At 36.5% G+C, this 24,572-nt stretch overlaps 2 protein-coding genes across 2 annotated transcripts; both read right to left on the minus strand.

The window, feature by feature from the left end:
- Nucleotides 1-11,446: 11,446 nt before the first annotated feature.
- LOC114533561 lies at nucleotides 11,447-13,708 on the minus strand. Its single transcript, XM_028555095.1, has 4 exons — nucleotides 13,686-13,708; nucleotides 13,510-13,578; nucleotides 12,085-12,815; nucleotides 11,447-11,765 (listed from the first exon to the last, which is right to left on the minus strand). Exons 3-4 carry the CDS (start codon nucleotides 12,697-12,699, stop codon nucleotides 11,727-11,729), a joined length of 654 nt encoding a protein of 217 aa, XP_028410896.1. The 5' UTR covers nucleotides 12,700-12,815; nucleotides 13,510-13,578; nucleotides 13,686-13,708; the 3' UTR covers nucleotides 11,447-11,726.
- A 597-nt stretch (nucleotides 13,709-14,305) lies between these two features.
- LOC114533484 lies at nucleotides 14,306-23,546 on the minus strand. Its single transcript, XM_028555013.1, has 5 exons — nucleotides 23,090-23,546; nucleotides 18,828-19,274; nucleotides 15,837-16,072; nucleotides 15,124-15,267; nucleotides 14,306-14,536 (listed from the first exon to the last, which is right to left on the minus strand). The coding sequence occupies exons 1-5, from the start codon at nucleotides 23,433-23,435 to the stop codon at nucleotides 14,306-14,308; spliced, it is 1,404 nt and encodes a 467-aa protein (XP_028410814.1). The 5' UTR covers nucleotides 23,436-23,546.
- Nucleotides 23,547-24,572: the final 1,026 nt, after the last annotated feature.

The raw sequence follows: 24,572 nt of genomic DNA on the forward strand, positions 1-24,572 counted from the left end.
AATAAATTTTACTTATCTAAAGATGTTTTTCAAATGTTTTCGTTTGTATATCCAACGTTAATTTCGTTTTATATAGCTACGAACCAAAGACCATTTGTATTTTCACAACAACAATGAAAATGGCGGGAAAATTTTTGAAACTCGTTATGTCACCCAAAACGTGACATACGGACAGTGGCGTAGCCAGCCTGACCATTTTGTCCCGCTATGTAAATTTCAAGTTATGATAATTATACATGTCTTTAAAAATCTATTGTTTTCACAGTCAGTGAACACCAAAATATTAGCATAGCGGGACAAATCGACAGGCTGGCTACGCTACTGCATACGGAAAATATCCGCACTGTACCCCGGGTAGTAGCGCATGAGTTCTACGAGTGTTTTAGTTCTCAGTAAAATACCCCCATCCATATAATAGATATGATTGTTATATAGGTGTTGTATATTTTAATTGTGATTGATTCATTCGTAGTCACTTGACTTTAAATTAATGCAAATGCAAATAAGTGAAAAATTGTTGCCAGCATATTGTCATAACAAAGTGTTTTTGAAATGAAATTGTTGTGTAACATGTATGTTTTTGTTTCTATATTACAAAGCACTTAATGTACACAACCTCAGGAAATAGTGAGGAAATACTATAGTATATAATATTAAGTGCTTCATTTTGGGATACACCCTGTATATATTTATTATAGACAGAGATCTTTTATAATTTTTTTAAACAATTTTTTAATAATTATTGAAGATTATTATGGCATAGCTTTGTACCTGCGTAGGCCTTTTCTGTTTCACAAGAATTTGTTTCAATCCAATCAGACTTTCTCCAACTCCAAGCCTGCCAAGTAGACCATCTCTTATTCCGACTATCCAAGATAGCGTAGCCTTGCCCTTGGGGATATTTCCTAGGTAGACGCAAATACTTGTTGTTGTCCCACTCAAACCCCCATATATAGTAATTATGCTCATAGTATTGATGACACTGATTTTTCTGCTGATCCGAAATTTTCTGACACTGTCCCAAGACCACATTCGAACTTTCGTCTTGCCTTTCAATGCACTTGAGTGTTTTAACATTAATTATGAGCCGTTCTTCTTCACTAACTGTTAATAATATCCATAGCATATCAGTTGACAATCTGTGAGAATCTAAGTGACAATCTCCTCCTATGATGTATTCGTTTTCCAGATTACTTTTTACACATGTTTCATGTTCTTTGTGCATCAGCTTAAATGCTTTATTTGGTACTGCAAAAAAATCAATGTTTATGTTTTTAATTATTCGCGGTATTATACAGGGTGCATAAAAAACACACTATAAATATTTATGATAATTACTGTATTGCTTTCTATATTCAATCACAAAAGATCGAATATTTATGAATATTTTTTTATACACCCTGCATGTACATTTGCCAAAACAGTGATAAGTTCATGTCTTTACATTTAAGCCCCGTACAGATGGGCATGTTTTCCTTGCCAAGTTTTATTTGCTCGTGTGTACGCAAAAAATGGACATGTTCTCCTTACCAAGGAGCCATGTTCAAAAGTTAGTCATGCCAGTTTTTCAACAAGGAAACATACTCGCGTGTACGGCCGTCAAGAAAAACGTAGTATAGGAAGTTGCGTAACAATATCTTCGAGCCAATTGAGCGGGTTTTGGAAATTTTATCATTTTTATTTGTTTTGAGATTAGGCCCTAACTCATTTTATCATTTTGTCGCAAAATATACTCGACATATATGTTATCGCAAAACTTGTCAAGAAAAATTTATCAAACTTTTCACGTAGACACGAGCAAATAAAACATGGCAAAGAAAACTTGTTAGCGAAAACTTGTTCGCCATACACACCAGGCCACAAGCAAGTAAACTGATCAAGAAAACATGTCAAGGAAAACTTGCCCGTCTGTACGGGGCTTTATACGAAGGCCAGTACAATAATTAGTACTTATTGGTACATAGTGTAAAATAAGGCGTGCTCTGATTGGTCGAAGGCAATTGTATCAGGCCCGCATACGTGCACACGAGCGTCGTTTTCGAGCGTTTTTTTTTTATCTATTTTACTACTTTGACACGTTATCCTCACGATCCAAGGGAAAATATGCTCAATATGTTTAATTAGCTTCAACTTATATTTTAAATTGACGGTGTTTGAAATCGTTTTGGCATGAAAACGAAAATGAAAACGCTCGAAAACGTCACCGTGCGCACAGTCTAAAAGTGTTTAATCTCGAATTATACTCGCTATGCATAATTATTTGTTGATACATGCAAGTTAGCATGATAAACACGTACGATATTAACACCATAGAATTTTAGACGAGCTTCGTCCAGATCTTTTAGGACAATTTTCAATGGCAATGCATGCATGGCCTTTCTGTATGGCCTTTTTTAGTTCATAGGGCACCACAATTTATACGACAGGAATGTGGGGAACTATACTGTATAGTTCAGTTTACTACAGTACAAAAAATAATACAAGCACACAGCTGGTATCTAAACAAACTCAGACGTGTGTGAAAGAAATTAAAATTGGATTTCACACTATCGCCATGTATCGATCGGCCAGTTATTTTACTGTGCCGCGTGGCGTAAAATTTCACGGCTTGCATATATCTTAGTTCGTTAATGTTTCACACGCAGTTCAGCTATTACCTGATGTTGGCACTATTTCCTCGTCTCTCTTGCAAACACCATCGGTTGGATCATAGTCAGTCACCATAAAAGTGTTGTGACTCTCTGAACAACGACAGTATTCACATGATGCGTTTACACACTCGGTGTTCTCATATTCACAAGAACATTCTTCACTTGGAGAGGATTGACAACCAAAATTTTTAAATATATCTTGTCTACGTCGAATTATTTCAAAGTCATATTTGCCCTGACTTCCGCATATCCACAGACAAACAACCAAAGAACATAACACATAATAAAACATTTTCTACAGGCCGACCGGTGATTTCCAAGATCCGGCGATTTCTAAGATCCGGCGAAGGTACAGCACAGCTTTAAGAATGACTATAATACCAACATAAAGCAGAACCTCTTAAATACGTATTTTCGGAATAAGTATTGATTAAACATTTTTCATGCATGCATGATTGCATGGACTTCCTGCGGAGTTTTAGAATAATATAATGCAAAATAAATGCTTTCGAATTCTTAATTATATACATGCATGGTGTACAAAAAGACGCATCACTAACACCCTGTTTACGAAAGAGGGTAACCCTGTTGGCAGGGACAACTATTATTCATGTAACCGTAACCCTAACCCTTTCTTTCTCCTTCCTTCCTTCCTTCCTGCACGTGCGCAATAGCGAATAGACACTATCGCTTCCTATTTGCTTGCAATTTTATCATATCAACGCTTGGTAAAGTTGTCTCGAGAAGTACAGGGCGTCCCTAACCCTGGTAGTTGAGATCATATAAAAAGCACCTAAATATTTATTAGTATTTATTGATCGCCAGCTGAGAGGTTGAAATATTTACTCGTTATTTTCTTTATGTACAGAAAATTATTATGACTATTTGTGATATAAAAACTTCCCTATAGTTTACACCTATGATAAATGTTAAGTATATTGCTGTATTACACCTATGATAAATGTTAAGTATATTGCTGTATATCTACCAAATAAGATATATTGACGTAAATATATGCATGATTTTATTAAGGGATGGATATCGAATTAGAAAAGATCGTCAGAAAACGTATACGCAATTAATATGGTGTAAATCACAACCAATTAACAACTATAAGGCCGTTATTTACCGTTCATCTAGACGTCCATGCATTCATAGGAACTGCCTGTAGGGCGGCGATTATTTCGATCAATTACCAGAACTCATCTTGTATAACGCCGTACCATGCTTCGACTTTAAATTGAAGTGACTCTTATACTAGCTACAATGGCTATAATGCTATTTCTTTAAATAATTTACAAAAGGACATGCACAACCTATAAAAATCAATCCTTTTGAATGAAAGGAAATTTTATGTCTCATGCGAAAACTTTCTACGAAAAACGGTAACCATTTTTAGCAGAAGGAAACAATGTAGTGTAATTCACGGCTGTTAACTTGTCTCGTTTAAATCATCAAAAATATTACACTGGATCGGCCGAGTGTGGTGTGTCGTAGGTTGCCTAAAAGCACAGCAAAGTATTTTAGGTTTGTCAAAATTCTCTCAACCTACTTCCTATAAAGCTTTCTCAATTTTTTATACACATGCAAGAATTAATGCTGCTGCAGATTATAAGTAGTGACTTTTTATATCAACTTTGTTTAACTGCTATCGTGCTTCGTTACTCAGCTATAGTCTTAATGTCATTGCAACTTTCCAACACGTTGGCTGCTGGCATTTAAAAATGTGGAAGGTCTTGATTTAATAAGCTTGACAAACTTATTCATAAAGTGCGAGATTTTGAATTTTAAATAAATAGATACCAGTTTTGTTTCGTCTGTTGGCTCTTCTAATGTCGAATAAACAGCTGTCGGGGGTGGGCTGGGTTCTTCAAGTGAATGATACATTGGATTGTTAGGAGTGTCCGACTCAATAATAGTGTTTTCAGAAAAGACGACTATTTTAGGAATGAGATATAAAATTTTACATATTTTCATTCACCTGTGCGTTCTCTGCATCACCTTCTTCCAAAGTTGAATAAACAGGTACATTTGGTTGGTTTTGTTCCTCCAGTGTGTGATACAGATCATTATCGGTAGGAGGGACACATGATCCGGTCTCAGACGGGATTTCAAAGCTAGACAGTAGGGTTTGGTCTTGTTCTAACGTATGATAAACTGCATCACTTGCAGAAGGCTCTCCCTTTCCATTTTGACCAGCTCTTGCCAAGTTTGTATCAGTAGCATAAGTATACTCTTGTTCCGATGTGACTGGCTTTGCGATGTTGGTGTTGTCAATGTAGTTATAGACGTCATCGGAGGACGGATTTTCTAATGTCTCGTACACTGCAGGTCCTTTGGGTGCAAGCTTTGTTTGTTGTGGATTTTTGGGTATATCAGTGTCTTTGGAATAGGTGTACTCTAATTCAGGTGACGCTGACGGGTTTTTGATTTTGGTGTTGTCGATGTAGTTATAGAAATCATCAGAAGGCGGTTGTTCTAGAGTGTGGTACAGTTCTGGTCCTCTCTCAGGCGCTGTCTTTGTTTCTTCTGGTTTTCTTGGTATATCAGTGTTGACGTGGGTATTGGCGCCAGAGGAAGTTCCTGGTCGATTGAATAATACATCGGAACGATTTTCTTTTAGTGTCTCGTAATCTAGAGATATTGTATTCGTAATTAACCCTCTGCCAGTGTCGCTATTCGTGTGAACAGTTTGAGAACTGGTGTCATCCTCTTTTGTCCTTTCATAGTTTCGATCAGGATCTTCATAAATTTCATTGTTGTAGTTAACAACTCCAAAATCTGAAATATGCGATTAGACAGATATTTAATCTCTCAATCATTATCATTCTATCATATCAAGCTGTCAATCTCGTTACCAGAGGCTGTGGGATAAGTGAAATCAGAAATGGCATATATAATGCATAAATGTGAGAGGAAAAAAAGTTTTTGTGTTGTATGGGTGTAATAGCGTATAATCAGTGTCACATAATTATCTTGATTGCAAGGGTCTCGCGGAGAAGAAAAGATGAATAACCTCGTAATGATTTTAAGATCAAAATTCCCTGATCAACATCATCTCTTAATTATGAAAACACCATAGCACTTACTGTTTGCGTTGTTCTGCGGAACTTGTGTCCTGTAACAGAAATTAATGATTAGTCAGTTCAAACCTTTTTGGTCTTACAAAAAACAATTGCAAGGCAAAACTGACTATTTAATATACCAACTGTCATGTTGTGACGCCTTGAATGTTGTTTCATTCTCTATGAGCAGAAGATATGCGTAGAACGGACTTCACATGATTTTTAAAAGAATATTGTAAAATACCATACGTATTATTGATACTTCACACCCCTGGCTTGTCTACCTTTTTCTTCTTCGGTAGTAGACTAAAACTCCTATTGCCACTGCCAGGGCTGCTAAAAGAAGTGTAATAGTAACACTAACAGGAACAACAGTGGAGTTTTTCTCCCCCGATGATTCCGCACTGAGACCAAGATTAGAGTTTCCTGTTGTAGAGGTCACAGAGGGTGTGTCTTCCTTTTCCGTAGTTTGTTCACTAGTGGATGTGGCTGTTTTACTGCTCGATGAATAATCATTGAGTGATTCACTGGTGGATGTGGCTGTTGTACTGCTCGATGAATAATCATTGAGTGATTTACTGGTGGATGCGGCTGTTGTACTGCTCGATGAATAATCATTGGGTGATTCACTGGTGGATGTGGCTGTTGTACTGCTCGATGAATAATCATTGAATGATGCACTGGTGGATGTGGCTGTTGTACTGCTCGATGAATAATCATTGAATGATGCACTGGTGGATGCGGCTGTTGTACTGCTCGATGAATAATCAGTTAATGTATGGCTCGAGGAATACTGCTCCGTATATGTATGCGTAGTGGTGTCATAGTCTGTATACGATGTAGTGTCAGTCGACGATATAGGAGGTACCTGGAAAATAGGAAAAGGTTTGTCTATACTCCTAATTCGAATGGACGGACAGTTTTTAAAACTGCAGTGTAGTAAACTAACCTCTGAAGAATGTCTTTGGAATAAAGTTTGGAGTTTAAGAAGAACACAGTGTTGTTCCTCATGACATGAAACGTTCAGCTTTACCAACGAACCATTCCACTGTTTCAACAAGTACATCGATTTAATCTATTTGGTTTAGAAATGTGACAGTTAGTTAGTTTAATGTGTAATTTATTCTTTTGTAGCTGAGAAAGCCTCAGAGTCTTCCTGCAATGACATTTCTTGTCTTTTGCGGATATCAGTGCTCTATATCGTAAGACGTAATGCTTCTATACATAATATAAGCCTAAAAGCACATGCACCTGACAAACCTGCTTGCAATTGTATTTCGGTCTGTCGTCCATGCACGAACTTTTATTAAAATTGTGCTCAGTGTATGCTCAAAGCTTTTACCCTGCCATTTGTTTGAAAGAGCTAAAGTTCTGGCTGCATGGCCTTGTTCCTGTCGAACTTATATATTCTTATATGCATGGTTTTCTTGTGAAATGTTCAATTTTATGTCTCAATCTAGTTTTCTGTTGATGTGACTCAAGGCCATCCTTTGTCTTCTTAGTTCTTACCGTTAACACTTTTACGGAATTAGTTTCGTTTTTGATGGAAAAAAGGCTGCGACCGCCGCCAGTTGTTTTCCAGTTCCAGCCATCTCGGATGCATTCAAACATGTCGTCTACTTTGCAATTCCTATCGTTTTCTCTGAAAATTGGAGCTGAAATCTGTAGTTTAAAATTCGGTTCGCTATAATTCAGGTATTTCATAAAAGAGCCATCGGAAAAACGGTAACACCCTATTGAAAGTTCAAATGACAAATTAGGACATATAAAAATATAGTCAGTAACGGAAGGGACTTGGAGATGCATGATTTTGATTTGATTCGCCGTCACAGCTACCATCAATTACCTGCAGGTTGAGTTCAGAATGTTTGCTTTCATATATATAGGAGTGTAATTTGTTCTATTGTATTCTCAAAAACACAAAACGATAAAAAACCAGAAACCGTTTGGACAGGCTCTGTGAGATCATCCATCGGTCCATGCATGAGATCAAGGATGCATGAGATCATTATGTCTGAGGAGTAAACTGAGAAATTGCCAAAAAATTTCTCGCTTTCAAATTATCACGCAATTTTTGGCTGCCTCTATGACAAGGTTGTCAGGAAAGTCAGTCAAATTTACAACACCATATACAAAAGTCGTTTACACTTAAAATGCAAAAAAAATTTTAATTTGAAAATCCGATATATTTAGTTGATTAGTTCGTCGTCAAGGTTAACTGCAGTTTTTGTAGAAGTCTAGAAGGTCCTGTGCATAAGGGCTGAAGTGAAAGTTTTCTGCCCGTTTTTATGGGTGACGCCGGGAAACAGCCATGCACAGAAAAACCATAGCGAGCCCGGTCAATGTGGTGGTACCTCAAATACACCACGTCTACGCCGTTTACACCAGGTTTTAATTTATTGGCATGGCATGCACGGTTCAGGCTGCGAATATGTACAATTTACAAATTAAGGGTGAACATGCACGAATGAAATTTGTACATATTAATAATTAAGATAATCTGTCATCAAATAAATGAAATCCATCTCAAACCTGTAAGTTTGAGAATCTGTCACACACGGGGGTGACAATTTTTTGGTAGCTAATGCAGCATTGAAAAATCACACCGACACGCATGACCCAACGTATAGAAAGCTGTCCTAAGCTGCCAAGCCTTCCTTGTGTGCACAATTAAGACATGTCTTGTTCATGCATATTTGCACGTGTGTCTGTGCATGCTCTGCTTGACACTGAACGACTACAGTTGTTACTTTATATATAGTCTATATCAATGATATACTGCTGATTATTTGTTTATAATGTAGCTACATATATACATATTTATACATTTATATATGCACGCTAATATATATTTTTATAGACAGTTTTTTTAAACTATAAGTTTTTTTATATATAAACTATACAATTAAAGTACATATATATATATATATAGCATAGTTCGTACCTGTGTAGGCCTTTGCTGTTTTGCAAGAGCCGGTTTTCAACCATAGCTGAGTATTCCAAAAATTACTATTCCAACTAGCTGAGATAGCGTAGTCTTTGGGATTAGGTAGACGTAAATACAAACCAATTTTTTTCCACCAAAATGTCATGCCTATACAATTTCTGCCCCACTGGTAACAGAAATACCGACACAAATTTTTCTGCTTATCAGATCCCTTCTGACACTGTTCCATGGTCAGGTTCCTCATTTCGCCATGACCTTCAATGCACTTGAGTGTTTTAACATTCATTATGAGCTGCAGTTTTTCTTTGCCAGCTGTTAATATCCAAAGCATATCAGTTAACAATCTGTTCGAATCTAACTTGGTATTAAAACAATCTGCTCCAAATATATAATTGTGTGCCGGATCAATTTTTACACAGGTTTCATGTTTTCTGTTAATCAGCTGAAATGCTTCATTTGGTACTGCAAAGAAAAATCAATCACAATATAAGTGTAATTTTTCGTGGTATTATGAGTATTTTGCCAGACTGGTAACAAGTGCATATTCATGCAGAATCCACGAATGTAATTGCTAATTCACAATCTATAGCCCTCTAGGGTTTTTATAGTCAGGGCGGGGTTATCGTCACATTTAGGATTATATAAAGTTGAGGTAATACTCATGCATGATCCAAAACTACACCGCTTAACAGGCATGCAAATTTTTCATTATCTCATTATACTAATTCGTACAATTTTTTATGCCATATTGCAAGCCAAGTTGCTCTGAGTGAAAAACGACTTGTACGAATCTTCAATCACTAAAGTACGCAGACCACACACACCAAATGTTGGAAAATAGACGATTTTTGTAAACACGATAACAGATTAGGTTTTGACTCTAGAACGACGGAATTGGTTTTATTTACTTCTAAATATTTTTGCCTCGGAGCTAAACCTATAATAAATAAAACTTTTCCAGTATTAAACGTTTTACAGGCTATAAATATAAAACCTCCACGATCTATCCAAAATAAACAGTCGCTATTTAATTTACTTAGAGTGAACGGAATACGCCACTTTTAGGTTCACCTCCGACCCAATTGTCTTTAAAGTCAACCATGAAAATTTTATGAAGTTAGCTTTACTTTTTGAGTTATCGTGCACGAAAGTAAGGGGAATGAGAATTTTAGTTTGCTAAGAAAAGCGACAAAAAAGTTTTGCATATATCATAAATTATATAGAGAACAATACAATAGAACAATAAAACAATAGAATAAGTCAATCGACCCCTTTTGTTTGCCCGGAAAAAACCCTAATTAATAAAAGTTTTTGTTTCAGTTCTCGCGTTTTTTGTATGGGATACATTTAAATTTTTAAAACAGCATGATTTTTTTTCTAGTGGACCACCTTGAAAAGGGAATTTCTTACTCTAATTTGAGTGATTTGATATAACATGCGTCGTAATGATACGTAATGACCGGTGATTAGCGTGCCCACTCTAAGTATTTGGGCGTAAATGTCGCGTATTTCTGGCCATGCATACATGGACTGATTTGTTGCGCGTTGCTTGTCCATTTGCCTAAGGCTAAGTTGGTGGCCATAATTGATATTTCACAATATGTCGGCTTTTCTTGCCCCATCGCTTAAAATTGGCTTTCAAATCTTAGCTCGATAATGTTTCACATGTAGTTCAGCAATAACGAAGTATAACTACCTGATGTCGGTACTATTTTCTCATCTTTCGTGCAATTTCCAAAGATTGGACCATCTTTGCTCACCATAAAAGTGCTGTGGCTCTCTGAACAACGACAGTATTCACATGATGTCAGGTTAACACACTCAGCGTTGTAATATTCACAAGAACATTCTTCACTTGTAAAGGATTGACAATCAAAATTTTTAAATATATCTTGTCTACGTCGAATTATTTCGAAGTCATCTTTGCCCTCACTTCCGCATATCCTCAGACAAACAACCAAATAACATAAAATGTAATAAAACATTTTCTACAGGCCGACCGGCGATTTCTAAGATCTGGCGAAAGTACAGCACAGCTTTAAGAATGACTATAATATCAATATAAAGCAGAACCTCTTAAATACGTGTTTTTTATAATAAGTATATACTGATTAAACCTTTTCATGCATGCATGATTGCATGGACTTCCTGTGGAGTTCTAGAATAATATAATGCAAAATAAATGCTTTCGAATTCTTAATTAACGAATTCTTATCTCACTAACACCCTGTTTACGAAAGAGGGTAACCCTGTTGGCATGCGCAGGGACAACTATTATTCATGTAACCTTAAACCATTCCTTAAACCTAACCTTCTTTCCTGCGCGTGCGCAATAGTGAATAGGCACTATCACTTCCTGGTAAAGTTGTCTCGGGAGGTACAGGGCGTCCCTGACCCTGGTAGTCGAGATCATATAAAAAGCACCTAAATATTCATTATTATTTATTGATCGCCAGCTGAGAGGTTGAAATATTTACTCGTTATTTTCTTTATGTACAGAAAATTATTATGACTATTTGTGATATATAAAAACTTCCCTAGTTTACACTTATGATAAATGTTAAGTATATTGCTGTATATCTACCAAATAAAGTATATTGACGTAAATATATGCATCATTTTATAAGGGATAGATATCGAATTAGAAAAGATCGTCAGAAAACGTATACGCATTTTACATGGTGTAAATCACAAGCAATTAACAACTATAAGTCCGTTATTCACCGTTCATCTAGACGTCCATGCATACATAGGAACTGCCTGTAGTGTAGGGAGGCGATTATTTCGATCAATTACCAGAACTCATCTTGTATAACGCCGTACCATGCTTCGACTTTAAATTGAAGTGACTCTTATACTACAATGGCTATAATGCTATTACTTTAAATAATTTACAAAAGCTAGGACATGCACAACCTATAAAAATCAATCCTTTTGAATAAAAGGATATTTCATGTCCCATGCGAAAACTTTCCACGAAAAACGGTAACCATTTTTAGCAGAAGGAAACAATGTAGTGTAATTCACGGCTGTTAACTTGTCTCGTTTAAATCATCAAAAATATTACACTGGATCGCCCGAGTGTGGTGTGTCGTAGGTTGCCTAAAAGCACAGCAAAGTATTTTAGGTTTGTCAAAATTCTGTCAACCTACTTCCTATAATAAAGCTTTCTCAATTTTTTATACACATGCAAGAATTAATGTAGCATGCAGCTAGCTCGTTTGATATTTGGTTATTAAAGTCAATATGCTGCTACAGATTATAAGTATAGTGACTTTTTCTATCAAGTTTGATAAACTACTGTCGGGTTTCGTCACTCAGCTAGTCTTAATGTCATTGCACCTGCTGGGAAGGTCTTGATTTAATAAGCTTGACAAACTATTTCATAAAGTGCGAGATTTTGAATTTTAAATATACATACCAGCTTTGTTTCATCTGTTGGCTCTTCTAATGTCGCATAAACAGCTGTCGGGGGTGGGCTGGGTTCTTCAAGTGAATGATACAGTGGATTATTAGGAGTGTCCGACTCAGGCTTCGAATCAAGTTCTGGAATTTCAGTGTTCGCCGCATAATCATACTGTAGATCAGGTTGGGCAGCAGCATCCCCAGGCTTCGTGTTCAGAGTTGTCCTCGGTATTTCAGTGTCCTTGGCGTAGTCATACTGTAGATCAGGTTGGGCAGCAACATCCCCAGGTTTCGTGTTCGGAGTTGTGCGCGGTATTTCAGTGTCCTTGGCGTAGTCATACTGTAGATCAGGTTGGGCAGCAGCATCCCCAGGCTTCGCATTCAGAGTTGTCCTCGGTATTTCAGTGTCCTTGGCGTAGTCATACTGTAGATCAGGTTGGGCAGCAGCATCCCCAGGCTTCGTATTCAGAGTTGTGCGCGGTATTTCAGTGTCCTTGGCGTAGTCATACTGTAGATCAGGTTGGGCAGCAGCATCCTCAGGCTTCATATTCAGAGTTGTGCGCGGTATTTCAGTGTCCTTGGCGTAGTCATACTGTAGATCAGGTTGGGCAGCAGCATCCTCAGGCTTCATATTCAGAGTTGTGCGCGGTATTTCAGTGTTTGTAGCGTAGTCGTATTTCAGTTCAGGCTGGGTTGGCTTCGGGTTTACAATGGCATTATCGATATATTCATATCTGGCAGGCGACTCTATAGATAACGAAATATATACCACTTATTAACCGAATTTGAGGTCCGTACTAGAAAAATATCAGACCGAGGTCTTGACAGTACGTATACGGATCGAGCAAAAGCGAGGTCCGTACATAAAAGACCGAGGTCTGATATTTTTCCAGTACGGACCGAACGTATTCGGTTAATAAGGGATTTATTATATGGCATAGATTATTTAGTTTATTTATTTATACAATGCGCTGCAGCATTCTTGCCGGCTCTTTCGCCAGCCAGTCGCCAAGCAAGCACTGTTCAGTGGCTTCCAAAACTTTTTTTTACTCGTTAAATAAAAATGATACGGTCTAATACTGGGGGATTCCAGACCGGCAAAGAACCAATCAGCACACGCCATTTTAGTCACGTGATCGCGTGCCATATAATAAATTCAATTAATGTTATGGCTTTCATTGAAACTTACAACATATGATGGTATTAAAGAGGCATTTATCTGACTTCTTAGACAGTCCTGACAAAGTAAACAATCCCCCAAACCGCGATAAATCACTGTATAACCATGCATCATTGGGAAATGGGAAAGAAAAAGGAAAAACAACAAACGTATTTTCCATCTATATATGATTTATTATAAATCTAATAGTTATTTTGTATTTCCCGATGCTTTATAGCTATACCTGTTTTAGATGCGGTCATTTAAATGCATGCAGTTTACCTTCTTTGCCAGGTGTTGTGTAAATATTCGGAGCGTCATAAACGACTCTGGTATAGCTGGGATTGTTTCCTAAAAAGAATCAACATAATATAGCATAATTGCGATCACAATCTTTCTTTCTTATATATACACTCCAAAAAGCCCAAAGGGTAATTGAGATTTTAGGTAAAAAATACCTTGGACTTGGTTGTTGGTTGACCTTTTTTGTTTTTAGCCTATGAAAAGATACTGCATGAGCTTCTACTGCGTGAGCTTCAATGGTTATATTACTTTATTATTAACTATGAGAATTCGTGCACACAGCATGCACGTGTGCCATCAGCATGGATGCAAAGGTTTTTACCAAGGTAATTTGCTATTTTGAATTGCATATTGCTATATTTTTTCAAATTTAAAAACGTATAACACGTTAATTTAATTGCCCCTCCCTCTCCCCCCTAATGCATATACATGTTAGTAAATTTGTATGAGAAGAGTTTCGTACAGATCGTGAAAACCTAGACTGACTTTATAGTGAGGAATGTAATATAATAAAGAAATGTGAAGATGAGAGAGGCAAGAAAAATATTAGATATAACGGTATACTATAGTATTTTATTAAGTCTGTCGTGATCGTTAGTATTGTAACTGAATCATACCCTTTTTCGATAAAGTAGGCTACAACAAGTACCAAAATGATTATGAGCACAGGAACTGTGACCGCGATAGCAATAGTGACTGCTGAATTTTCTTTGTTTCTTTATGTTTGATATCACAGGCACAGTGGTGCTTGCCATTTTTGCTGTTGTCGTTGATGCTATCTCTGTGGCGTCTGCCATTTTCGCTGTTGCTTCGTTGATGCTATCTCTGTGGCGTCTGCCATTTTCGCTGTTGTCGTTGATGCTATCTCTGTGGTGTCTGTCATTTTTGCTGTTGTTGTTGATGCTATCTCTGTGGTGTCTGTCATTTTTGCTGTTGTCGTTGATGCTATCTCTGTGGTGTCTATCATTTTTGCTGTTAGTATTGTTGTTGACGGTATTGCAGTCATCTTTCATGTTTTTAAAAAGAAAACAGCATCATGGTCATTTCATATACGAGCTAGGGAACCTTTGTTTCCAATCATGCCTGTGACGTGAACGCCCAAATAGCAGGCTGTCAAATATCAGGAGGTGAATATAATGAATATTTTTGCTCTATATATATGGTAGTGCAACCGGTGAGCATTGACCACATTGGGTACGACCCACGTTTTCTCAATTGCATGAGAACACTAAACCGCCTGGTTATAACAATATACAATGTCCCGTAATCCCATGCATCAGCTGGAATATAGACGACAATTACTTATATATATATGTTATAAGTAATTATATAAAACTTTTATAATAAAGGGTAAGGAACGTGACGTGAATTTATCAAAAGAGGAAAATCGCACATAAAATCGCAGCAAAAATTGCAAGTGTAAACGGGCCTAAAGACGAATGTTTCACAGGAACCAGAATCTCGAGATCCCACTTTTTTCCAAGTCTGCATGGTGATGGGCTACTGAAAAGTTCTAATGGGGAGTTAAATGCACGATTATAATGTAATTGTATGTTTGTATATATGATATGTATCTGTAATATTCGAACTCACCGTTGATCCCACTTTTTTTGGCGGAGATCTAAACTTAAGAAGCAAGCAGTGATTCTCTTTGCTTGACTCGTTGGTTTTGTTTTCACAGGAAATTTCCAACTTCAACAGTGAGTTGTTAAATATGTCGAACGCTTCTTCTTTGATCTAAATAATTGTGGAAGCAAATATTATGGTGTATTTGGTAAGTGATAGAGAGGCTAAGACAGAAGACACTGCATGTATCCATTGTAGCCAGAATAACGTAGTCATGACTGCATGCTGTGCTCAGTTACAATGTTAAAATATAATACGATATAAATCAGTATCAACCAAATAAAAATGCAAACAGAATGTCGAACCATCAGTTAAGTTGTGCACAGGGGTTATGACAGTCGACATCATGTGCCTTAATTGTGCCGTGCAGGCTATACTTTTACCAGTACGGTTACCAATCATGATACAAAGTATTGAACTTGAAAACTATATTCACACCTTATCCAAATTTTTAGATGACTTAGATGTTAGACACTCAGTTTTACACTATAACCGACTCCTCATTAACTGGGCGTGTTTTTTCATCGATTTTAACTCATAAAAAATCTCGTAAACTGTCTATAAGATTGCATATAACTGACTGTATAAGCTAACATTATACTGCACGTATTCAGCGTTCAATTTCAATCTCTGTTACAAATTATAAGTTATCAAAGTTTCTCTCACATGTTAATTCTTACCAATAACATTTTAAGGTCTTTTGAAATGGTTTTGATGGAAATCGGTTTCTTGTTTGTCATTTTCGTAACTTTCTGCCACATCATATCACTCCGCATGATGGTGGATTTCGACCATATAATGCTACATTGCGAGTTCTCAGAGAAGATTGGAGCAGAAAAATTGCGAGTACATGGCTTAGAGCAATCGTCTTTGTCCAGATAAAGCATTAACTTTTTATTTGAAAAACGGTAGCAACCTCAAAATGGATATAGCAATAATTATTAACTTGCACGATGAAGTATGAAACTCTGAATGAATCTCTCACATGTACTGCATCTTTAGAACACGACAAGCTGTATAAAATACTAGCCAGCTGTTCTAATTAATTTCAAATGTTTAAAAATATATAAGTAATCATTAGGCCTTCGCATGCAATCGTACAAAGTAAAAGAAAATTTGCATAAGTTTGACAATTGTGACAGAACCACATGCATTAACATAGATCTTTTTACAAAATAATCAAGTCAAATTGACAATTTCCGTGAATTCAAATTACGGTTTCGAAGTTGGAAACGGGAGCATCACATATTTTCGAAATTACCTCTCGTTATACCGTATATATGATTTAAGTTATCCCATGAGTTCTAGGGGTTAAGAGTTTTAATTCGAGTGGAATTATACACATGCACTTAAAATTCAAGCCAGGAACAGTTGATGCCAGTGCAATGCTCTTGCCACAGGACCTATAGTTGACTCTTTTTCATCAACTGTTCCTTGCTTGAATTTGAAGTGTGTATAATTCCACTCAAAATTAAGACGCCTTTAACCTCTATGTAGAATTTATCTCCATCAGGCGAAGCACCAAAAATCATAATTGATTCACCTTCAACTATCCCACGATTAGTTATACATTTTCTTGACTCTGCATCCTACATGACTGACTTTATCCGGTTTCAAAGAAATACAGGGTAAATTCATATATACCAGTCACATCAAAGCATTTATACATTATTGTTAAAAAGAATGTCCATGGCAAATATATGTAACAATTATACCGTGAGCTTGAATCATGTATGAGACTATGAGCGAATAGCAAACGAGGCGAAGCCGAACCGCCATATACAGGGTGCCTCAAAAAAGTGGACGCTATTGAATTAACCCATTGTGGGAATATGAATCGCATATAGCGCTACATGCAATAAGTGCTCCAGAGTGTTCCTGAAAATGGACGCGGTTGAAATCACTTTTTGTTTGAATTTTGAATGGCCTGAACCCAATAAACCGATTGTTTATAGTCAACGTATAATTTATAACAGCAAAAACTCGTTCTTCTGTGGTCAGTTGAACCATTTTCTCCCGAACTGGTCATAGCCATAGGATTAATTTGTAATATTATCATTTTCGCAAGGTTATTTTTTATTATTCATCTTTGCGTTCAGCTTAGTGCTGGGCAGCGTCCATTTTCAATGACAATTTGGACCACTTATAGTGCTATATGCCATTCAAATTCTAACAATATATAGGTGAATTCAATAGCGTCCGCTTTTTTGAGACACCCTGTGTAACGATCGAGAGCGAATGGTTTTATTGTTTTATAAAATAAAGCCGGAACTTTATAATAACAAGAGGCCTGCTCGGGCTACAGTTATCTCGCTTGAGCTTGTAACGCCTAATTTTTGGCGTTATGGCATGTTCGTGACACCCGCGCGAGAAAGATCCTAGAACGATTTCGATTCGTTCGAAGACTTCGCGCCGCCCACGCGTGATTTTCGTGAACTTGTCACGCAAAAGGAAAAACCGAGCCCAATTTTCAACTCGGTCTACCTACGGTAGGTAGCCCGAGTAATAAAGAAATGTGTAAACTGTTATGAAATCCTCACCACAAATTCTCACTGTATTACTGGCTCTTGTCACTACTCACCGAATATGAGCTATATAACATATAATTAATACCGATAGTAGCTCTGTGTCAGCCAATCAGGTTAGGAAACAGCTCATATACGGCGGGTATAGCTATATTATACGGCTAACAAATAAACGTGGCGTAGCTACACATTGTTTTAAAAAAAATAAAAAAGCATGCTAAATTACCAGAATATATATTTAGAATATTTGTTTCTCGTAAAACATACTATTTTGTGCACTCACTTTTAAGATGGTTCAAAATAATGAGGGCTTTCCCTAAAAGCTTAATTGGAGAGGAGCATCTTCATATATAGCCATAAAAGCAATCGCTAACAAGGAAATCAGTCGCGTCCCCCCCCCTAATTAGCGAGCCTAAGATGCGACAACGCGCGCTGACGACGCGGCCGACGACAGACGCCCTGTCTGGATACCAGTGTCTAATGTAATCAAATAGTTTCAAGAATTAGAAGAGCCAAAGTAACACATCTGGGATAAAAAATTTTCCTTAGAACAATGCAAACTCAATTTTTGTGGCTATTCCAAAACTGTCTACTTTTTTAAAAACACACTCTACCTTTTTTAAAACACCCTCCAGTTATTGGCCTTATATATCATCCTATGATTAAGAGTTACCAAAGCTATGTCAGGACAGAGCTAAAGAGACAGAAGTTTGTACGCCAACTAAATGTTTCCACCAAATGTGTTAACTCGCGTACCATATAGTGGCGTCTTCAGCGTGTCTACGGAGGGTGTGTGTTGAAGGGAGTGCGTATCGTGTTAATACGTATAGCGTTTGGAAAGACCCAGACTCGTGTGGAAAGACCCAGCCTCGTTCCCAGGCACTTTACTAGTAAATTAACATATGACGTTACATCCAGCTAGTGTATAGAAGTCAGCTCAAATGTGAAAAAGCGAACGCGCTGAGGTGGCTTTCAAAGTCACCTCTGAAGTAGCTGGGTACGAGGCTGGGAAAGACCTGCTTTGGTTTATTATCGACACAACTTTCACAGATAAATCTTCATTGGATGTATAAGACTGAGATTACATTAGATTGAGTGCTCTGCTTTTCGTTATAAACCCTGCATATAAGCACGTACAATACTTACCTCTGTAAGTAATTGTTTTCCTGTCCAGATCTCCATTCTTGTTTTCCCAAGTCTGTCCCGAGCTGGGTGTCTTACTTATTGCTCCCTTACTATGTTCGTCGATTTCAAGGTAAAAATTGGCTTGGCCGCCGCACATTTTGGCAAATATATAACGTGTAGAGGTCTTGATTTGCTGTTTTCGATTGGTTCTATCACATTGCTTCATAACTACTGAATGCTTAACCAATGTTCTATTATGCGAACATGTAGACAAAGACTTGACAAACTCAAGACATTGGAGTGACATAACATTCATAAGTTGGATTTTTCCCGTTTCATTTAACCATATCCAACGCATATTTAGAGACGAGCTACAATCCGTTCCAAAAAGTTTTTCAATGCGATTTCCATTTATAGTAAGACATTTACCGTAATTTTGATTTCGAAGAAAAAAAATTCCATTTGGTACTAGAAGGTGAGAGATTATTATATGTATAATTAAAACATCAACGTTATATATAATATAAATATAAGTATATCACGTATTTTATGGTATGGCGGAGACCTTATAAAGCTCTGGGGCCGGTTGTTCGAAAGGCGTTTAGCTTAAACGGTGGATACGCCAAAGTTTTAAAATACTCTAATAGATTTTGGGTATATATGGCTGAACTTGCATCTTATGCGTTTGATTTGTATTTCTATTGAAAATTGAACTATTCACATCGAATATTTCAGCTCGGTTGTTTAATAAATCGATAATTTTGTTTTCTATTTTGAACTTATCCATGCACCGTTTAAGCTAAACGCCTTTCGAACAACCGGGGCCGGTTGTATGAAAGCCGTATAGCGCTATCCACCGGATAGTGGTTTTTTCAATAGCTTTAAAATCGCCCGTTCTTGGGTATAAGTTTGATTAAATCTTAGTATTCCTAAATCGAGGATCCTCTTCAACAATTGTTGGTCCCAACACTGAAATTTTATTGCTCTTCAAGCATTTTTAGAACGGCTGAAAAAACCACTATCCGGTGAATAGCGCTATCCGGCTTTCATACAACCGGCTTAGGTCATTATAATACTGACGTATTACCATGGGCGGCCCAAAATTGCGCGATATTTTTTCGCGCGAAGAATTTTTCGGCAATTTGTCAATGTAATGTATTATATAATTACATAAGGTAGGAAGCTCTTTTTTACGTTACGAAACTTACCACTTAGACTATGACAAAGTACATAAATTAAATTGACCGAAACTAATAAAAAAATATAGTAAACTAATCTCTGATAATTTTCCTCGCTTCTTACATGCGAATTACGATTTAAAATTACTTTTAACATGACAAAATACGGCAATATTTTTATAGTTTTTGATCAAAAATATTTCGTACGATGCGGGATGACAGTGGTCCCTGTATTCGTCATTGTTTTGAAATATTTTACATGATCCTATTGGTTGAAAAAATAAACAAACTGTAAGGTATTTGAACGAACTTTTTTCAACCAATAGGATCATGTAAAATATTTCAAAACAATGACGAATACAGGGACCACTGTCATCCCGCATCGTACGAAATATTTTTGATCAAAAACTATAAAAATATTGCCGTATTTTGTCATGTTAAAGTAGTTTTAAATCGTAATTCGCATGTAAGAAGCGAGGAAAATTATCAGAGATTAGTTTACTATATTTTTTTATTAGTTTCGGTCAATTTAATTTATGTATTTTGTCATAGTCTAAGTGGTAAGTTTTGTAACGTTATAGCAACATGGTTTTGTTTCAAATTATAGGGATTGCATCTTTGTTATTGAATTATTGAATGTAACCTATCACTCTAGTTCATATAAAGGATAAGGGACAGTTCTTTACAAGCCCGGCTCTTAATTATATAGTTATTTTATTTCCAGAGGTAAATTTAATTTTCCAAACTCCAAAGCACTATATTGCTATTACTACCTAATATCGCGGTGAACAGGGTTGCATGCATGCATGTATCTGGTTAATTGGTTTTTCTGCATACTGGCTGTACTATATAGTTAGCCTAGGTATTTTGTGTATGAAATATATATATATATATATATATTATATATATATAATATATATATATATATATATATAATATTATATATAATATATATATTTATATATACAGGGTGTATCAAAAAAAATGTCCCAAATGTAAAATTTTCATTTTTCAGGATATTTTGCAGAATTTGGCAAATTTTTGTCTTCCTAGAGATAGTTAGAACTTATCTGGTATACCTAGGCCAAGTTTGGTTTTTCATTAACAAAATTATGCTACCGGGGGGGTGGTTCCTTTCCACTGATATTGAGAGGGCTTGCGCGCGAAAATGTGAAGCTCAAATTGAGATATTATTTAGCTGTCTAAAAGTAGGAAAGCTTTTTAATAAACTGCCAAAGTTTGAGGAAAAATAATGCATACTGGGAGCAACGCGCGACCCCTAAAGGTGACAAATATTTCATTGCGCGCAGTGGATTAAATGCATCGTTGATTTTCGCGTGACCGATCTCATGCAAGGCTGTGCAAATGAATAAATTAAAGCGAGAAGTTGAACAAAAATACGAAGCGATTTAATAACAAGATTTAATAACACTAATATAAATTAAGAGTAAAAGGGTGTTTAAGCAAACTGCGGCTCGTCTGAGCATGGTAAACACTGAAAGGCGGAACCACACTTGTCTGTCCTGCCTCAAATTCTCCATTTCGTTTGAAATTCTTTCTTGCAAATCGCCTACGCTAACACCGGCAAGTCTAGGCGAATGGACAGACAAATGGTTTGCTGTTCAGTGTTTACTATGCTCAGACGAGCCGCAGTTAGCTTAGAATGAAATGGTGGACATGCTGAGGATTAACATCACGAATAAATCGCTTTGTTTATGTGTTCAGTTTCTCGCTTTAATTTATTCATTTGCACAGCCTTGCATGAGATCGGTCACGCGAAAATCAACGATGCATTTAATCCACTGCGCGCAATGAAATATTTGTCACCTTTAGAGGTCGCGCGTTGCTCCCAGTATGAATTATTTTTCCTGAAACTTTGACAGTTAAAAAGCTTTCCTACTTTTAGACAGCTAAATAATATCTCAATTTCAGCTTCACATTTTCGCGCGCAAGCCCTCTCAATATCAGTGAAAATGAACCACCCCCCCGGTAACATAATTTTGTTAATGAAAAACCAAACTTGGCCTAGGTATACCAGATAAGTTCTAACTATCTCTAGGAAGACAAAAATTTCCCAAATTCTGCAAAATACCATGAAAAACGAAAATTTTACATTTGGGACATTTTTTTTGATACACCCTGTATATATATATATATATATATAATATATATATATATTATATATAATATATATTATATATATATATATATATATATATATATATATATATATATATACACCCGTTTGCAAAAACGTTGGCCGCAGATAGATATAGATAGATACCCGAATCTAATTAGAATTGCATATGTTGTGTAATATGATTGAAATCCCATGCAAATGTAATCATATGCAATTCTAATTAGACTTCGAGTATCTATCTATCTATCTATCTATCTATCTGCGGACAACGTTTTTGCAAATGGGTGTATATATATACCCATGCAGGGCTACCCTTTCTAACGATGACGAATATGCCGCCATTTTTAGGGTACTTTCTTCAAATTCGCGAGCGTCACCGCAGCTGTCTTTTATTTTAGGCTGCATTTATTTTTCAAATGGTGTATTGACTCGACAAAAATGCTTTTCATATACTTGTAATTGTTTTAACTGACTCATTTCAGAAAATTGAAATTACCCCACAAAATGGTGGGTATTCGTCATCCCCAGGCTATTTGCAAATGTCGTATTTAGACGCAACGGTCGTTGTGCAGTAGCTGTAAAAAAGGACGATACATATTTCTACTTGTTTGTTTACCTATGCAATGTTTCAATGTTTTATATAGGGTATCAAAGGTCATGATTGATTGGCTTAGGAAATTTTATACCTTGTTCATATCAGTGGCGTAAATCGAACGATAACTGAAGGGGGGGAATATTGGCTTCGGCATATCAAAGTTTGATGGCTAAATACACTCTGTTTATAACAGTGAAATGGTTTATAATAATTATATTTAAATGGTTCAACCTTAAAAGGCTAACCACAAAAGTGAAACAGCGGGTTACACTGTAGATGCCAATCTATAAAACTCTCCAATACCTCAATATTTACATTCCATAAATAGCAATACTATAAACATATCAACATTAATCATTTACATTCTCACCTGAATCACGTATGATATCTTGATCTTTAGTACAATTGCCTGTAGTAGGAGTTTCCAGCAGAAATGTGCTCCTATCCTCTTCACGACACTGGCAATATTTACATTCATCATTTTCACATTCAGCTTTAAAACTCTTACATAGATTTTCGGCTGTTTGATTAGATCCTTGACTTTCCAGATGTACGTTTTGAGGAGTAAATTTATCATATCTACCTCGTTTGATTTCAATCGTTGCTGTTGTATTTCCGCTAGCACAAACAATTGCAACGTATAAACAGTACCAAACAAATAATATATCGTACGCCATACCGACGTGTGTATAAAAACAAAACGGCATTTGAGGCATTTGATTGTAACAAGGTCGCCACTCTTCAATAATGAGGACTCGAAGTAAAGCCAAGGTGTATGAACTATATTTCTTTGTTATTCGTCGAATGTGACAACAATGACAGCTCTAAAGGCTTTTCTGTTCATATCCTGTGGTATATCATGTGGTTATATTTAGTGTTATACATGTAACTTCCGGGGTGACTGAGTGTTATGCCAGAACCGTGACATGCATATATAGTTCATGGCATAAATCACCGCATGAATATATCAATATCCACGTTTACAATTTTTCTACTTTCACAGTTGTTTTGGTAGCTAGGTTAAGGTTATCCAATTTTGTCAGATCCCATTAGTTATCAGTTGACTTGCAACATATATGGGCAGCAAATATTGTGGCGCTTCACTTAATATTAAGGTTAAGCGTCTTGAACCCTTAAACCAATAACGCATTACCGCTTTATCAATAACGAGATTACATTCTATACATCAGAATTAGGTGAATCAAATCTATTGGATCGTGTGAACAGACCTTAAAACAGCCTAGCTGCCGTCGCAATTGCCGATGTGATATTACAAAGTAACTTGTCGTATAAAGTTGTATTCCAGTCCACTCTATTCGGTTTTATGATTGAAATTATTTCCAGCCTGCGATAGACCGCGAGTATATTCATTTGGTAACTTTTCAAAGTTTGACTAGAAAGTAGATTTGTCTCATGTACACCTGGGCAGGCTGGGCTTCCAAAACTTATTTGCATATGACTGTCCTCATAGAGAGATACAATAACAAACGAGAGAGCTTTTAGAAAGAATGCATATCCTTTTAACACAAACCCTCCCTCCCTCGTTGCATTTTTAAAGGAAACTTTGCTTCACACACCCATTCCTAGAATTTGAGCACATATAATATACAAAACAATGAAAGAACCTTTGTGTTGTGTTGGGGGGTTGCAAGTACATGAAAGATGCAGAACATATTAAACATTCATAGGAGAAACTCCCCACCCTCAATGACAATTAAATAGGGTCGTAGCTATAGAAGCTTAATTTTGGGGAGTGCACATTCATATATTCGTCTTATACCTGACTGATTTCCTCTGTACGCTAGTTCCTATGATATGTGAACATGAAGAAATGAATACCCCCCCCCATAAAT

This window comes from Dendronephthya gigantea, unplaced genomic scaffold, assembly GCF_004324835.1.
Source record: "Dendronephthya gigantea isolate DGI-Jeju-01 unplaced genomic scaffold, DenGig_1.0 000092F, whole genome shotgun sequence".
NCBI classification, from domain to species: domain Eukaryota; kingdom Metazoa; phylum Cnidaria; class Anthozoa; order Malacalcyonacea; family Nephtheidae; genus Dendronephthya; species Dendronephthya gigantea.

What these genes read in the sequence shown, in the direction of transcription:
- LOC114533561 (XM_028555095.1), bottom strand. Translation starts at nt 12,699, where the DNA reads ATGAAGCCTGAGGATGCTGCTGCCCAACCTGATCTACAGTATGACTAC. An exon ending in CAACAGATGAAACAAAGCTG is followed by an intron (nt 11,766 to 12,084) that starts GTATGTATATTT and finishes CTGTGCTTTTAG; the next exon opens with GCAACCTACGACACACCACA.
- LOC114533484 (XM_028555013.1), bottom strand. Translation starts at nt 23,435, where the DNA reads ATGCCTCAAATGCCGTTTTGTTTTTATACACACGTCGGTATGGCGTAC. An exon ending in GAAAACAATTACTTACAGAG is followed by an intron (nt 16,073 to 18,827) that starts GTAAGTATTGTA and finishes ATCCATTTTGAG; the next exon opens with GTTGCTACCGTTTTTCAAAT. An exon ending in CAAAAAAAGTGGGATCAACG is followed by an intron (nt 14,537 to 15,123) that starts GTGAGTTCGAAT and finishes AAAACATGAAAG; the next exon opens with ATGACTGCAATACCGTCAAC.